At 43.7% G+C, this 18,186-nt stretch overlaps 1 protein-coding gene across 7 annotated transcripts in view; it reads left to right on the top strand.

The window, feature by feature from the left end:
- LOC309601823 (WD repeat-containing protein 7) overlaps positions 1-18,186 on the top strand; it is a 147,603-nt gene that overhangs the window by 1,290 nt on the left and 128,127 nt on the right. For 3 of the 7 annotated variants that reach the window (XR_014230586.1, XM_082334988.1, XM_082334992.1), the window contains exons 1-4: positions 48-126; positions 13,422-13,593; positions 14,787-14,893; positions 18,089-18,167. Coding sequence is in view for 6 of the 7 variants with exons in the window: in XM_082334988.1 (XP_082191114.1) it covers positions 13,435-13,593; positions 14,787-14,893; positions 18,089-18,167 (345 nt within the window). In the remaining variant the exon portion in view is untranslated. Of the gene's footprint in view, positions 1-47; positions 127-478; positions 645-1,060; positions 1,126-13,421; positions 13,594-14,786; positions 14,894-18,088; positions 18,168-18,186 lie in introns of those variants that run through there. The other 4 variants (XM_082334989.1, XM_082334991.1, XM_082334990.1 and 1 more) reach the window with 4 other exon arrangements.

The following is an 18,186-nucleotide window of genomic DNA, read 5'->3' on the forward strand; positions in this document are numbered from 1 at the left end:
AAAGCGAAGTGAGCGTGGTAACAACCGACAAAATTAGGAGGCACAAACGCCCAGACGCGGGGAGGGGAAACAGAGAGCGCGAGATCCGCGAAGCGTCCGTATCAACCGTGTTCCGGGAGAAACAAGGTAAAAATTGAACCCAGAACGTTCTCTGCCCGGTTTTGCAACGTCATCGCTGACGACGTATCGACGCGCTTTACTCGCCCGCACGTGCCTCTGCATAAACTCCACCTGGAGCCGGCGGCCGAGCGCGGCGGCCTCGCCCCCCCCCGCTCCCGCTCCCGCCCCGCGCCCAGCCCCTCCGTGACCGCTAACCCCGGGCCGCCCCCGCGGCTCCCCGAGGGGCCGCCCTTCCCTCAGCCGGCCGCGGGCCGGGGCCGGGCAGAGCCCGCGGCCCCTCCGCCGCCCCGGCCCCGCCACCGGCCGCAGGCCCCGGCCGCGGCCCTCCCGGGCACGCCCCGCCGCCCCGTTTCCATGGCGACGCCGGCTGCCGCTGCCTGCCGTCAGTCACGACGGCCGGGGGCTTTGCGACAGCGGCAGTAGGAGTCACGGCAGCCGGCGGTGTCAGCTGAGCGCCGCACCGGGCGCGGGCGAGGGACCGCGGCGGGGCCCGGCGACCCTCCCCACCGCCCCGGCGGGGACAGGTGAGTGCCCGCCGGCTGCCGGCAGCCTTCGGGCGGGGGGCACCCGCCGCCGCCATGGTGTGCGGGAGGGGGCGGCGGCACCGGCACCCGCCTGGGGGCGAGGGCGGCCTCCGCCCCCGGGGGGCGGCGGCAGGTGGCGGCCCCGCGGCGGCCTGCGGGCTCCCGGCCCCCGCCCGCTGAGGCGGCGGCGGGCCCGGCCGCAGGGCTCGGCCTGGCCTGACCCCGCCGGGGGGCGGCACAGGGGGTCGGTGCGTGGGGAGAAGGGGTCGGTCACGGCGCGGAGAGGGGCGGCGGTGGCGGGAGCCGCGCAGTGCGAGCCCCCGCGCCCCGGCCCGCAGCCCCGGCCCTCCCCGCCGCAGCGGCAGCAGGCTCGGGGGGCTCCGCCTGCGCGGCGGGGCCGGGTGCCGGCCCCCACCGTGACGCCTGCGGGCCTCGGGCTTGCTCCTTCCACGAGTTTCAGCCCAGAATGCACCCCCCTCCGGTAAGCGCCGCGGGCTTGCGCTTCTCTGCGACGGCTTGGATGTGGTACGGGAGTCGGTGGTAGGCGACCACTAACGGGATGGAGAGCTCTTCCTCTGTTAATGGAAAGTTATCTGAGGAGTGGCTCTTCACACGGAAATATCAGGGAAATATTCCTTTATAGGAACCTGAATTTCTTTTAATGCCAAATTTCCTTACGTTGCGGCCTCTCTAATCTATTTCCTTTTCCAGTGACAGCCATGTGATATTATTGGCAGCTAGGGATATGATTTAGAGTTTACTTTGCAACTGCTTTGGATAACTGTCCTTCATGTGATTATGACAGTTTTAACAGGAAAAATATATGCGGATTTAATGTGTCATCAAATTGAGTGCCAGAAAAACCTGCAGATGGCTTTCAAAGGTATCTGTTAACTATAATGAAGCATTTAAGAGTCCCAAATTACTATTTCCTTTTCTTTCTCATAACCTTCTACATATACAGGGAGTGGTGGGTTTTTGGGGGGATAACCAATCTTACCTTCACATTGTTAAATACTTTTAAATCAGACTTTTGTAGTAATTTACTCAGCTGGGGCAAGGGGCAAGCAATTATCTTTGATTGGATTGTCACAGTTGTTATTGCCACCTAAAAATTAAGGAAGAGCTTGTGTCTTAACTAGTTACTTTTCAATTTCTACTTTGGAACACAAGTTTGTATTTCTTGAATTTATTTTTGTTCTTGAGTGTATTGGGAATGTTGGACAGTAACACGATCCTTTTGTTTAGATTATTGTAACATGTTGTGGCCAATTCAAGACATAGAGCCCTGTGACAAGTATTGTCTCAGGGTGCTTGAAACACAGATGTGTTATATGATGTAGCATTGCAGTTTGGAGATAACTATTACAGATAAATTGACTTAGGGGGACGTAGAGGTACCGGTTGCACGATGTTATGGGGAAGCTCCTGATTTAAGGGAAAAAGCAAAGACGACTTGAGGTGATGAATTTTGAATGAACAAAGTACCTGGGGATAAAAGAAGGCCAGGTGCCATTAATTTCTTTATCCTTGATCAGCACCATGAGAATGACGGCCTGGTTTGTTAATCATTGTTACCTGGATTGAAATCACCTTTTCACTTCACATAAACTTCAATGTAGCCTAACAGTTTTGACCAAGTTCAAAATAGTAGGTTACTTCCCTCCTGCAGATACACTTAGTTCTGTTTTGATGAGTAGGGTTAGTGAGGCCGGTGTGAATATTCATAGGAGTAAAATTAAGTGTGCTGTGTTTACGAAACCGGGGCCTTTGAAAGGTCCTTGCACCGCTGAGTTACGTAGGGATACGTCAGTTCTCCTTGATAGCTGTTGGGGGCTTTTTTGTGTGTATTGAAACAAGTAAGGTTGAGTATCAAAATGAATGTAGTTGCCATCTACTCCCAGCTGCTGTCCCACTGTGTGTGTGTGTTTGGGTGTGCACGCATGTCCGTGTGCATGGGGTGGCATTACAACTCCTGGTTTACTTATCTTTTTGCTAAGCCAGTTTCCTGACTTTGCTGTCATCATGAACAAATTGTTTCTTGATTGTACAGCTAACGATTGCATTCTTCACCTGTTTACTTGTAATACTCTCTTAGTGAAAAATTACATTTCTTTTAAATACTTCTTTTTAAACGTCGTGGCAATAATCTTTTTGTAGTTGCAAATCAGAAAGGTGTGCTGTTAATTGGATAAAGTATAAAGGTACAGCTATCGTTCTCTAAGTTTTGTATTCAGTGGTTATCAGATGCAAGCTGAAATGATAATGATTTGCTACACGTGTCAAAGTGCAAGACCTGACCTGATAGATTGTTTTATAGCATTTTGTGTCCTGCAGATATGGTCCAAAATTTCTTTTAGCTGAGAAAAAAAAAAAATCGGGGATTTATTTGCTGAAGAAGTATTACCTTTTTAAAAGCTTTCTCAGGCTTCTCTGTTGGCATGGGTTTACAAAGGGCAAGTTGTGCGTAACCAACCTGATAGCCTCCCACGAGGAGATGACTGGCTGGGTGGATGAGGGAGAGCAGCGAGTGTTGTTTATCTTGACTGTCGTGAGGCTTCAACACCGTTTCCCCTAAGATCCTTGCAGACGAGCTGATGACGTATGGGTCTGGATAAGTGGACGGCAAAGTGGATTGAAAACCCACGGAATGGTCGGGCTCAAAGGGTTGCGGTTGGCAGCGTGAAGTGCAGCTGGAGGGTAATCGAGCACTGGGATGGGTCGCACAGGGCGAGGTGGCGGAGTCTCCGTCCTTGGAGGTATCCAGAACTCGACTGGACGCGGGCCGGGGCAGCCTGCTGTAGCTGACCCGGCTTTTGCAGGGGCTGGAGGGTAGGATCTCCTGAGGTGGCTGCCAGCCTCGGCTGTTCTGCGATTCAACCTCCTTTTGTTAGGTTAATGACAGCTTAAGAAGGCAAAAATATTTTGCATTTGGTCCCTTTGTAGTGAGTCAAAACTAATTCCAAAAGACTCTGAAAATTACTGACAAATCTTCAGAAACAAGCGGAATTTAATTGACGTAGCAAACTTTACTGACCATTTGTATTTAATAACAGAATTGTTTATTTCTTCACCATCTATTTAAAGAAAGGTGCCGTTGTCTAAATATGTGGGTTCTGATAGTGAAAGATTTCTGCTACTCTGGGTAAAGTACTTCATTTTCTTCTCCCTACCTCATTAATCCTTTTTATCCATCCCCAAGTATTAAATGGAAAAGGTCATTTGTAATTAAATTTAAAATCACCAGATTTTTATACAATGCATTGGATTATTCAGATGGAAGCCATGATGTTACAGAAATGAGCCTTTACCATAAATGTATGATTGTCTTTATGTAAATGGTTTTAGGAGGGGTGTTACAATGCTTAACTAATGTCTTTTTGAATGAGAGATTCTGTATGCATGAAAAATATTAGGCATAAAAATTGCTGTTCATTTGAAAATATGCAATCCACTTAGAAGGTTTGTCCTGATGTCATGGATGGCAGCCATCTCTGTACTTACTGGTGGCAAATCTGAATAATAACGTAATTTAAATTCTGCTGAAAATACAGAAAAATGGCATTAACGTGTGGTAAACATTGATAGGGAAAGGAATGATTTATTCTTAACCTTTCTGAATTGCTTTGTTTGAACATAAGCACGGTTACATTTATTTAAAAGCAGATGTTCATTTGGCAGCCTTTAATGGTTCATTTTGGAGCTCTTACATACTGAGAGCATATATGATAAAGAAACAGTCAATTCATAGATGCATTTTTTTGGCAGATTCTTTTAGTGTCCACACATATCCTAAGATTAATTCTTTATATGCACGTGCTTTAATTGAAATAAATGTGTTTGGAAAGAGCTCTTCTTGGGTTTTGCTGTACTCTGTTAAGACAAAGGTAGATTTATTTATCTTTTTACTTCTTTCCCCAAAGAAGTGTTCCTTTCTCCTGGCCTGCCTCGTACCCTGCCCGTGCGCTGGCGTACCTGGATCCATCTCCCCGAGGAAACGGGCTCGAGCGCGGCACGGGGCTCGCTGAGCTCAGTCGGGGCAGTGTCGTGCCACAGTGCTGGAATGGGATATACGGAAGTATTCTGCAAATCTGGCGGGGTTTATGTGCAGCTGACGCTCTCTGGTTGGGAGGTACCGCTGCGATTTGCTCCAGACCAGAGCAGTCTGTAGCACTTAGGCGTGCAGCGCTTCCGAAAGTGCCCAGGTCACTGCGAATTCCAGTGGGGTCACACGTAGCAGATGAGCAACGCGATGGTTGCTTAGTGTTCACACGCACACAGACTAAACCTAAACCAGGTTTCTTTTTGGTGACAGAACAGGAGTTACTCCCCTGGTTTTGTTGTTGTAGGAATATTACCGGTGTTTTTAAGTTACGTGTGCTAACTGTTGTAAGAGGGTGAAGAATTTGCGTGCTTCTGTCTGCCTCGTCTGTGCTTCGAAAGTCCTCAGCAGATGAAATGAGTTGGGCAGCGTGTTTAGTTGTACTGAAGGACGACGTTGATCTCACCTGGAGACGTCTCCAATCCCGTGTTCGGTTCTTCCCTCCTCTCCTTTAGCTTTGTTCTCTACTCGTGCAGTCTGCAGCATCGTTAGCCCCGCTTCTTCTTAAGCCTTTCCTCATATATCTACCTACTGGAATATATGAGGGCAAGGAAATGTACGTATGTGTCGGATGCTGTGCTGGCCACAACTGTTTCTCCACACGCAGTGCCTGGAAATGCTACCAGCTAGAGAATTATATCCACTTGCTACTGACAGGCGTGAAAGGAAACTGGTTTTCTTGTCCCAAGGCAATGCAGCGGGGAAAAGTCGCTCTCACTCCTGGGCTTCCTACCATAAATTAATTTTGTTTGGGTGCTTTTTCTGTCTGTAAAAATCCTTATTATGGATGCTCTTTCAGGGTAAATAACTTGAGGTTTACAAGGTTTAATGAGGTCTCGTGGCTTCCCATCATGACTGAAAGCTGTGGGAAAACTTGAGGAAATGGCAAATAAAATGTTCCTGTTTCGGGAACAGTTTGTATGCAGGTGGAGGAAGGCTTGTGGATTTTTTTTCCTGTCTGTTGCTGTCACTTGGAAAGATAAAAGTATACGCAAAAACTGGACGGACAGGAATGCTAATCATTTTTTAAAATACTGGAATTAGTTTCCAAGTGTGAGTTGTGGCAGAAGGTAATAACCCGTATGATAAAGACTTTGAGTCCTGCCGTGGTTTGTATGCAGAATGTTTCTGTTTAGGTGTTATTCTGATTTGCTGCATATTAGGTTTATTTTATATGACAGATGAGGCAGAGGACCAGAAAAATTACATGACTCTACCTTTAATCTGTTACAGAAACAGTGATTATACGGCTCTCTGACCGTGCATCTGACCTTTGTCTTTATACCCGTGGCTCTCCTACCTGGACGTTTCCCTGATTATATTGAACAATAAGCTATTATTAACTTGAACTTTAAGATTTTCTATGAATCTGCCTTGTACCTTCATCATCAGACTTCGATTTGAAATTATTCTTATGTTTTCTGATTGTAATTTGGTTCAGTAAGTTAGCTGTGAATAGTTTACCATACCTTACTGGTCCTGAAACTGCTAGTTAGTGTTTAGAGGACGATGGCTTGATAAAGATGTTTATGTGAGTCCTTGATTCAGTATTTAATACGTTGTACTTAAGGAATCAGTTTAATAGGTTTGCTCAAATAGGAATTTATCCCAGATTATGAAATTTGCCTAAATACCAGCCTCTAAGCAGTGCAGTTGAAAGAGTCACTTGACTATTCTACCAGACTAGCGTATTATTTTTAGTTTTTTTGGATCATTTGCTAATCTAAAGAATCACTCTCCCTTTAAATACAAAGGACATAACTGAGACGTACGTGTATATAACTCTAACTGGATTATATTTTGACGATCTAGTGGACCTAGTAACAAAAGCGTGAAAAAGGCTGAGGTACTCAGTGCCATTTTTGCCTTGGTTTTTACAGGGAAAATAAAAATACATAGGACCAGACAGTGGCTAATGTGGTTGGGAGGCTGCTACCTATCCTTGGGAGGCCACGGTGACGGCGGGGAAGTTCCCGGTGACCACGGAAAGTCCTGCATCTGAAATGGCACGCAGGCTGGGGGACGACGGGCTGGGCAGCAGCTGGGCAGAAAAGGAGCTGGGCACCCCGGTAGATCAGAAGCTGTGTCTCCGTGTGGCTAAGAGTCGGGTGCTGGACTGCACGAGCAAGACGGCAGGCAGCAGGTCGAGAAAGGGAAGCGCCGAACGGAGAGGAAGGCTTAGGAGGCTGCAGGGCAGCACTGCGTGCGGTCGGGGGCTCCCCGCTGCGAGGAGGACGTTGACGTGTTGGGAGTGATCTGGTGGAGGGCTGTCGGGGTGGCTCGGCCTTCGTGCCCGCAGTTAGGTAAAGATACAGCTGCAGAAAAATGGAGATCTAGGATACTTCAGTTTGAATGAAATAAGGAAACACATCTTTATTTTATATTTTTCCAGTCGTCGTGTCTGGCGAAACATGCTCCGCTGGTCTGGACCATTCTGGTACGTCCTCAAAGGGCTGGCGGCTTACGGGTGCGAGTGGCGGTTCTCTGCCGTAGGCGAGGAGCGGAAGAGCCAGCGTTATGTAGAGGCGATATGGGAGGCTGTATGGGTTTGGAATACTCAGGGGCACCTCTCAGGGCTGTGGAAAGGGACTGAAGAAGAGGGCCTTTGTGATTCTGAAGAAGTGAGCGGAAATAACTTCCTAAGGCGCTGCAAAAGATAGTAATGCTGTGATTTACGTTGCAACTCTCACCTTACGAAAAAGCAAATATGAGGGAGAGAAAAGGTCCATTGTTGTGGGGCAGAGAACGAAAAAGAGAGCCTCTGCTTCTGTCAGGTCTTTTCAGGAAGGTTGTTTCCCACATCCCTGCATCTGTGTATCTGTTGTCTCTTTGAGAGAGGTAATTGGAAAGTGAAGCAAAATAAATACAAGTATGCCTTTGTATATATATATATATACACACACACGCACTCCTACGTACCTGCAGTAACACAAACTCATTCTTTTATTGGGTGTTTGGAGGAAGAAAATGGATTCTGGCACCTGTGAAAGTGATAGAGAAAAACTTAACAATCCCAGTGAAGACAGAGGGACGTTAAGCAGGAAGAACTCTATTTCTGATGTCTCCATTTTCCAGTTCAAAGTTCCAGTTCCCTTTTCTGCAAAAATAGTTTATTCTAGAGAGGTACAAATAACTAAAACATGGGGCTTCATTTGTAATGATTTACTGCGTACTTTCCCACCATTTGTCAATGGGACAGTGCTTATTTGCTGCTGTAGTTTGTCATCATTGATGTAAAAAAATTATTGATTGTTTACAGACAATAAGTGAGTTTTGGTTTTTGCAGGGGATGTATTCAGTGTTTGCCAATGATAGAGAAGGGTTGTTCTTTGTAGCCTGAATTCTTCAGCTGTTAAAATGAGCTTGTGGTATTACCTGAAAATGAAGTTTTTAATGAAGGCATTGCGGTACCATAATAAAAAACTAGAAGGAAAGAGGTAGTTTTTCTTTTTTGCTCTCTCTCCCAAGGGTTGATATTAAATATTCTAAAAATTCTGTTTCTCTTAGATAAAAGTTTTGAAATGTGAATATCTGTATGCCTTTAGAAAGTATTTTGCTGTTAACGTTTTCAGTGCTTTCTCTCACATTTTTCTGCATGGAAAATATAAAATCCTTTAGGTTACTTATATGTGCTACTACTTTTGTATGTTGTAATATCCTCTACGTTCCCTTTGAAAATTCAGTTTAAGTATGTATTTATAGCATTGTCGATTTTAAAGTTTTTATAAGTAGTTTGGAGAAGCATTAAACTGACTGCAAAATTTCAAGGAACAATTTTGTGCCCTGGTAGGGGAGCTTCTATATTTATTCAAAAGTGCAGCCGTTTGCATCACTGAAACAATCAAGTGACATGTAAATACTGCGACTTGGTCCCTGAACTGTGAGCAACAGGAGATGAAAGGAAGGAGAAGAGATTTTTATGGTGCTTATCAGCATTTTTACTCCTAGATTTTTCAGCTCTGAAATTATTGATTGGATTGCTTTATTAACCATTAAAATTTAGTCCATAGATTACACTGATGATAAACTATCATTTACTGTCATCAAAAAAAAAAAAAAACCTCGGAGGAAGTGTGGTCAAACACATACTTTTGAGATCACTGCTAGACCAGTGTGTCTTCTAGTCAGGGGCGAGAGGGGTGCTCTGTGCGTGTTAGCTGCGGGGCTGCAGCTGTGGCGTCTTTCGGGATTAATCTGGGCACCGCTTTGCATTTGTAGCCCACAGCAGCGGAGCTGCTGAAGGGAGATTTTTGCAGGTAGCGAGGGAAGAACACTTTGTAAAGAACGTTGTACCTTGATTGGTATCAAGTGCTTTAGTATATATATAAAGCAAAGAAATTTCCATCTCTCCCCACCTTTTCCAATCTGTCCTTTGTTTTATTTTCTTACAAAAATTGGGTGGTAAAAGAGTTGAATGGGTATTTTTGTTTGGTTTTGGCGATTTTTGTTGTTCTTTGCCTTTTTTGTATTGCATGTGGACACTTTATCTGTTTTTCACTATATTTTTATGATTATTTCCGTGTAAATCGGGTATTTTTAGAATCGTAGCTCTTTAGTACGGTCACCGTATTCTTTAAAATTTTTTAATGATTTTATGGTTCTGTATTGTGATCAGACAGAACAATTGATCCAGCATTGCATAACAATTAACAATTACATTTACAGGCATGGTTTACAACTACTAGTTTCAGTGTAGCTTGTAGCATGTTGTGATAGATTAAATGCTTGATTGTTGGTATTTATTTATATTTGTTTATTGAATAATAGCTCTTAATAAAATAAATAGTTCTTAATAAAGGTAGTCCAATGGGATGCAAGAAATGAGTTGGCATAAAATGGCACTTTGTAGTAAGTGGTATTACTGGTTTTATGATATGGATTTTGTGAAAAACCGTGATGCATCTCTCGCTTTTCAGGAGTTTGAGGCTTGGTACGGCCAGCTGGCCCTGTAAGCTGTTTTACAGTTTGTAATACTTAGCTATTCATGCTTCTCCTCTTGCTGTCTTCCCTTCCCCCATTTTTCCATGTACATTATCACGTTCAATTTCTCTGGCTGCAGAGCTTGTTTGCTCTAGGAGTATAGGCAGCGTTTGTCAAAATTAATAAAAAAACCTACTTTCTTGAAGAAATTGCACTGTAATTTTTATGTAGATGAGAGATGATGTTAATTTATGTTGAACTCCATGTAGCATAGTAAACAATGTTTTGAAATAAAGGTCTCTGATGCAGAAAGCACTTGTTTAAGCGTGGGAGTCACCACTGGGAATGGCCAGGGTAACGTAAGATCCAACGGTCAAGTTCGTCGTTGGTGCAAGCCAGATCTCTGCGGCTGCCTCTCTTTATATCCACTCCGAGTTTGTCTCAAAGGGGAGACACTAGGCTTTGCACGATAGTTTTCAGTGGAACTGAAGATTATTGACTTAAATTCCCACAGCTTCCATGGAAATCTGAAGCTCGTTGTGCTTCCTTTGAAGAAAGGGCCGGCGGGATTGTTTTGCGGTGTGGTGTGTGGCAGTAGCCGGGCAGCGGGTCGGCATGGCTCCACCAGTTTGCTGGTTCCTTCCTTCTAACCATCGCTGTTGTCTGGTCAGAGTATCATGGGGAATGTTCCCCGCCGTGACAACCCCAGTTCCTCTCTGGGAAGTGGAGTTGCAGCGAACCTGACTTAGATTCAGGATGGCCTTTGTTTTTCCTCTCGTAACTCAGAATTTTTTTCCCCTCTTCTGAAGTGCTGTAAAATAGGTTTACATATCTGTGAACAGATGCAAACGTTGCTGGATTGGTCAAGCAAGAAGAATGTGTATGGTATCTATAGAAAGACAGGAAAACATGCATTTTAAAATATTTCTTCAGTGAATTCTGTCTGTGTTTGATGTGTTTATACTCCTTCTCTAAATCAGAAATTCTGCTCTGGTTTGAGCTGCGGTAAGTTCAGACCATAAACTGCCACAAGATAGTACATAGGAGTGTTTATTTATCTATTTCTCACAACCGTTTCACCTCTTCATTTATCACAAAACGCTCCAAGCAATAACTTTCCATAATTCAAACATACCACGGCAGAGTAGAGTAACTCCTGCAGCGCTGTTTGAATCCGGAATAAGAGACCGATAAGAAAATGTCAGTCATTCTGACATCTTTTATCTGCTTCATAGTTACATGTACCGTTTTCAGTTGTTGCTCAGGCAGTAATAGTAACTGGAATGGATCTTACATATGTCTTACATAAACTTATCGTTAGTACAATTGAAATGTAACTTAAATTGCAGCATTTTTATTTATTAAATGCAGAATATACCTAAAAAGTATAGCCAACCCAATGACGAGCTCAGCCGGTTACCTGGAAAGCAAAAGAAAGTCTGGTATTTGCAGTTTCCCGTTCCCGCACGTGGACTTTGCCGTGTTCCCGGCCCAGGGCGGGCAGGCCGGCAGCCCCCCGAGCTGCTGCCTGCGTCGGCCCTGGCCCGGCCGCAGGACTGGCAGCGCATCGGCCAGCTCACTGCAAGCAAACTGGGATTCAAGGAGCCTACGTTATAAAAACAGTTAAGTGGTTGGCAAGCTCCGAATGTTGCTAACAAAAACAGTGGTTTGTTTTGGTGTTTAAATCTTGCGCTAATCCTCCTAACTGTTTTTTATTACTACAACTTGAGTTTCCACGGTGTTTTCTTTCTCTCTGAAGTTATGATTCAAACACCTTTGTCGTTTGCTGTTTCCCAGTCACCAAGAAAATTTGGGCTTTGTGACAGATAAAAATTTCTCCATGTTATCTGTGTCAATAAATTTTAATGTATTAAATGTTGACATGAAGATAGCATTGCATCTATTTCTTTTTGGACAGTGGCCAGAACCCAGTCTGTATGGCAAAGCACAGTGATCAAATCTGCCTTCAGATATTAAATAAGCACATCTAGTGCTACTGTAGTTCCTCAAAACACTTCTGTTTGCGTGGCTAGCCGATTGATTGTTGCTTTGGATTTCAGTACAAATTGACTCTTAAAAAAAAAAAAAAAGAAAAAAAGGCATTTTAGCACCACAGATGAACTTCACAAAACTTGTCAAATCTGCTGAGTCAGCAGGTTTGGCTGAAGTCATGCTGCAGTGCCCCTGAGTTTTACTTGCAGGGCTTTTTTTCTTGCCTCGGGTGTCAGCGGCGTAGCCAGCCCACAGAACAGCACGCTCGCTGCCCGCGGTTGTGCTGTGCCGCGCTTCCCCCTCGCTGGGAGCCGAGGCTGGTCCGCGGGCGAGCAGTTCGCTCTGCAGCTTAAAGCCGGCCGGGGTCGGCGGGGCTGGGGCCTGGGGTCTTGTGGAAACCGGGGAGGGGAGAAGGGGGGGCACTTGTCACAAAATCGTCAGCATCAGAATGACGGGATTACATGAGACTGTCAGCATTTATGCAGAATAAATGAAAATGCAACCTTTATTGAATAACAGGTGATGCCGTGGGTCCTGCAGTGCTGTAGTGCAGGGGGTCACAGGAATAAGTCAGTGCCTACTTGTCAGGTCTCGGTCTCTGAATCCCTTCAGTTCTGGTTTGGGGTCCGGGATCGGTGGTTGGCAGCGCTGGAGAAAGGAGGGAGGATAAGGGGGCTGCACTTGCTGTATTTATTCCTTTCCTGGCTTTCTTTAGTTCTAAATAGTGTTGATAGTGCTAGGAAGAATTTTTCCCCCTAATACCGCATCTTTTGATATTGCCTGTTCCAATTCCTTTTCCCTTCTCACCCCCTCTAAGCAGCTTTCGCTTGTGTGCGGCTCTGCCTGCCGTGGAGGGCAGGCTGTAGAAGTACACCTTTACTTCTATACCAACATTAGGGAGGTGACACTTTGAAAACATTTACCACCAAGGCTTAGAAACCAGAAACGGAAAGGTTCAAAACTAACATATATCTTTTAATTAGGCTATTTCTATTTTTAATTAGCTTTTATTTGGTTAGTTAGCATCTTAAGCTGTGTGCGTGAGGGGGAATGAACTGTCAGAGTATGAATTAAGGAATGGCATTAACCTTGGAAATGTTTTCCACCTCTAATTTCACCTAATGCAGGATACTAGATGTTCCAGCATAAATATAGATGTGAAAAAGCTATGTCAATGCGACACTGTTAGAACAGTATTTTTGAAAAGCGCGTAGTCATCTGTAGAAAGCTCCAGAGCCTATTTTTGATTAAAGGTTGTTGCATTTGCAAATGGCGATCAACTCCACTATCGGGCATATAATAGCTGCTGCAGCCCTGGGACTTAAAGCACTTGTTGCTACAAGATTGTTGTAAAAGGAATGATTTTTGGCAAAAGTGCCTGTGTGCACAGGGAAATGCTGTTTGGTACCTATACGTGTAGGGAAATGCCGCTTCGAAAAGTATCTTTTGCAAAATGTGTAAGAAATCAAAACTGTGATGTTATAATACTACCACAGTTCGCTGTATTTTTTCGAGTGACTGTTTAAAGAATGTTATTTAATCCGTATGCGGAGATGAACACATTCCCTGATGAGAGAAGAGGTGATTGTACTCTATTTTATTTGAAGAATGGCATATATAGCGACTATGTTTCTTTTGTATAAAATGTTTATAAAGTCACTTCAGACTAATTTTTTAAGTTTTTGTGAGGGCAAGAATGTGCTAAGTGCAGGAATGGCGTACCTGCTGAGATGTAATGTTTATTATCTTGATTAAATCGACAGGCGTGAAAGCAAAATGGCAGGAAACAGCCTCGTGCTGCCCATCGTCCTGTGGGGCCGTAAAGCCCCCACGCACTGCATATCCACCCTGCTGCTCATGGAGGACGCGTCAATGATCGTCACGGGATGCCACGATGGGCAGATATGTCTCTGGGACCTCTCTTTGGATTTAGAGGTAAGACTGTCTGTATAATCTTAGTTTTCTTTGTGTTTAAAGTGTGTATCGTTGTTGCCAGTGTGATTTTATTCTTCGATATTATAGTATCCATTCTGGTCTTCAGTTCTTTCTGCGCCCTGTTCGCCTGTCCTTTTTTCCTCCCTCTCATGAGGCCTGAATGTGACACTACATGCTTCCCGGAGTGAATAATTCAGATTAGAAAGAGACGGTTTTGCTCTTGAACTTTGTTGCTGCTCCCGCAGTGAGTTTTTTAAGTAATTACTTCCTCTTTTCTGGAGCTGCTCTAAACTAGTTGTTACTTTCAAGTTTAGCTGCTTAATACTGTTTTGTGAAAAGATATTCCAGTGATCGGAGGACTGTACTTAGAGAACTTTTTCAGGTTATTATTTTATTCAACCGGTTTTTTTTCCCCATGAAAATAGAAACAGGAAAAAGGCTAGTAGGAGAGAGAAAGGTTGATGATTAATTGTTTTATGCCAGTGGCTGCCCTAGAGTTGAAATCTGCAAGCGTCTATTTTGAATATGGTCTTGTAGTTTGCCTTGGTGCAAAGAGTTTTAAACTCTTGGAATGGAATAACAAAACAATCCTTTCTTGTAAAAAAGCAGCATGCTTCAGGAAAAGTTCATACTGAATACCTAAAAATCTCAATGTCTGTGAGTTACCCCATAAATTGTGTTCACGTCTGGTATATTTAAAAAGAAAGAACGGGAGAAAGTGACGAGCTCTTTCTAGAAAGGACAAATAAAGGGCAGTTTTCTTTTTTTATCTTTAATCTATATATGGGCTTTATATAACCTTATTTATGAATATATAGGGTTGTGACCTATACTTGATCGGGGAGGAAACTATTGTTGCAGTAGAACACAATTTTTTCATTCAAGGTGGGCCAAATTCAGCCTATGAGTTAAAATTATCGATAGCATGAGTTTGATGCAAAATGCATTTTTTCACAAATTTGCATTACAGCATTAGGTAGAAACTCTTTTTTCATGTGCTATAGCAGCATTCTGTGTAAACTCTTTCAAGATTATATATCTGTCTCGATGCTAATTAAATATGTGTGTGTGTATATATATATTAACACATATATTTATATAATACGTAAAATGGAAATCTGGAGTATGTATAGTCTGGTTAAGTAATAGTGCCTATGTTATTTTTACTTCACATTTTATTTCCCTGATTCTAGATTAATCCCAGAGCTCTGTTGTTTGGTCATACAGCCTCAATTACTTGTTTATCAAAGGCCTCTGCTTCCAGTGAAAAGCAGTATATAGTGAGTGCATCAGAAAGCGGGTGAGTTTCCTGAGGATTTATTAATATGCAGATCTGTTAAATAATGGAAATTGAGGGTAGAGGAGAGATCAGGTTGTTTACGTACACAGTATTTTTTTTTTGCTTAATCTAATGTCTATAGATATTCCAAATAATGGGACTTCTGCACTGTAGATACTGAGCGGGGTGTGAATTTTGGATTCATGGCCTGAGAGGAGCACGGGGAAGCGCCCGAGGTCCTGGAGGGTTTCCTCTGTTCTCTGTTCTGCTGCGGGAGTCGTGGCAGGACACCGCACAGTTGTGCGTGACACAATACGTGGAGCGCTGGATGTGACTTACGTTTGGGTGAACGAGGAGATGTGTGACGTTGTTGCCTTCAGTCAAGGCACTAATATGCTTTCTGTCATCTTTTCACTTGTCCAAGTTTGTCAGTTCGGTTGACAGTAGGTGCATGTTTTGCTTCTTTTTCTCTGCTTATCAAAGATACGTTTCTTGAGCGAAAGCAAGCTTGAGTTGTAGTGGAACTTGTTGGCAGGAAATGATGCCTAATACATGTTTTAAAACTTGGAAACCTGTCACACAATTTATCTGTCTTTCTGTTGCAGTTTTATTTTTATCCTTAAGAAAAAATATGTCAGCAAATACATTTTATTTTTTAAGAGGTTTTATTTACTAATCGGAGCAACTTTTTGGAGGGCAGAAGGGGGAAGGATTTCTCATGCAATTGACATTAATGGGGATTGCAGTCAGGTAATTTATAAGACAAAAAAAAGTCATACTCTGTAACTTTTCAATAAGATATACTTTGTACGCTCACATTTTAGCCTAGATTTTGGGCTAATTTATTGAAAAGATACACAATTTGATAAATGACAGGTCAAAGCATTGGGGCTAACTAGTTTCATCGTTCATAACTCACACGTTATTTCCCCCTCACCTCTTCTTCCCATCCTCTGCCTCAGGCTGAGTACAGGATCTTTAGTAACAGGCTGTCCTCTACTGGGAGAGCACTTTCAGCTGGCTAAATAACTTGTTCTGCTGTGGTTTCAGGCTGTAGCTTTTGCCCTCTGCCTGCAGTTCCCCTCCGGTTATGCAGAGCTTTTCCCCCCACGCCCCTGGGCGTTAGCGGCCGTCAGGAGCTGGAGTCCGGGTCAGCACAGCCGGGCTGGCAGCGCAGCTCAGGCAGGACAGGGAAGAGCGCCCAGCTTAAACAGCCTTGCAGAGACAGGGAGCCCCTGCCGAGACAGCTTCCAGCGCTTTCTGAAGAGCTCTTCAAGGCCAGGCAGCAACTCCTCAGAGCCCAGGCCAGCCCCCACGAGTGAGGAGGATGCGTTCCCTGTATCCTTGTACCTACACTCCTACTCTGGCTGGCTATAAGAAAGTGAGTCCTCGTTACCAGCAAGCCGTTTCTAGGAAACGGGCCATGGTCTTGTTCTTCTGATAGAGTCATTCTGGAAGGCAGGAGCCTTCTTTCCCCCCAAAACATGAGCCTAGTTTTGGTTCAGGGAGTTGAAGTAACTACTCTTGCTATCGAGAGTCTAGAATAGCTTCTGAGTCTCAAAGTGGAGGTACAAGCATTTCGGTTATAAATGAATCGTCTTCATGGACTTGCCTTGAACAAGACGGGTTGCCCTTCACTTCTGTCCTGTGGCAGGCCATTTCGTAACGCTGCTGACTTTTAGCATCTCTTTCTTGAGTCTTCACAGCACCGGGAGCGCTATGTATTGAGGTGCGGTATAGGTTTAAAATGGATTAGCTCTCTTTGCGGACACTGTTGTTCTGGAATAAAAGAAACTGTTTTGGAAAGGAGTTGTCATTACTCATCATAATATTCCTTCTTAAACTAGTGGAGGCTTTGAACACTCTTAGATTTAATGTGGGATGCATGTGTAATTTGTTCTTAAAGTATGCCTTTCACTTTACCTTTTCAAAGTTTGCTTTGAAAAGTTAACCTTCCAACTCAGTTGTCTTTCACTAGGCAAAATATTTGACCTGGAAGTCTTTGCAAAGGTGTTCCTTCCAGGAGCATCAGTCTGTTCTTGAGGGCTTTTTCAGTCATGTGCAGAACTCACCGTTTGAATGACAAACTTTTCTGGCGTGCAAAACAAGCTTATGAAAGGAAAAAGAAGTTTGTGAGTCTGGGTTTTGTTTGTTTGTTTATTTGCTTTGTTTTTTAAAAGGCTGTTTACCAAAAGTGGGCCTCCAGGCTGAGGCTGAGTTGATCAAATTCTGGTTGAGGAAGAAATTTCTTAACCTCTGCCTATATAAATGTAGCTGGCCAGGTATAGGTCTGTTATGTATCCAAATAAAATAATTTTTTTATCGGGAAAAGGCAGGGAACAATATGACCGAACAACGTTTTAACCTGGAAGTTGAGAGTACAATGTGCCAAAACTTAGAATTTCCATCTTGTAGTGATTACAGTACTGAGCAATCTTTTCCTTTTGGATTTAGAACCAAAATATGTTCTCATTGTGGAATTACATATCTGGTGTAAAGGGAAAAAAGGTGAGAAAGCAGCTGACATTCTGTTCTGATTAAATTTTAATATAAAATTTTGAAAGTTCTTTTTCTTTTAAAATACTGTAAATAGGGGAAATAGCTGCTAATTATTATGAATTCATAAGGGAACTGTAATCTTTGCTCATAAGACAAGTCAGAAAAGTATCTACTGGTACTGTTTCTAATTTGTTGTTCAGTGCTCTCAGTTTGGTCTTAGAAGTGCCCAAGAGTGGCAGGTGATGCTTCCCCCCCTTACCAGCCTGGGCCCGCAGAGAACCCGCAGCGTTCCCTGCCATCTGACGCAGCTCTGTGCTCTGTAGTGCCGTTTTCTTCCTCACAAATGTGGAGAAGGCAAGCCAATCTTTGGACGACTCGGGGGATGCAGTAGGAGTGTATAATGACTTGAAACATTTGTGAGAGAAGTGAGGAATTCTCAGTTCTGTGCTTGTGTTTACTTAACGTTGGTTGTTTATGATGAACCTTGACATTTTGCTTGTTCCCCTTATCTGTGTAGGGAAGGAGAGGTGGTGTAGATTCAGATAGAAGGATTGGAAATTCAAGCTGATTTTTTGAGTTTCCTTTATCTAAATGCAATTTACATAGTCACTAACAAATGGTTCAAATGGTTAAGATTCCCCCAGTGTAAATGGTTTTTAAACCCTTGGAAGACTGAAATATTTTCCATGTAGTTTTAATCTGCCTTTTATATTTTAGGGAGATGTGCCTGTGGGATGTGAATGATGGGAGATGCATAGAGTTTACTAAACTAGCCTGTACACACACTGGCATACAGGTTAGTACTTTGTGTATGT

Source organism: Platalea leucorodia, assembly GCF_965183815.1.
Source record: "Platalea leucorodia genome assembly, chromosome: W".
Taxonomy (NCBI): Eukaryota; Metazoa; Chordata; class Aves; order Pelecaniformes; family Threskiornithidae; genus Platalea; species Platalea leucorodia.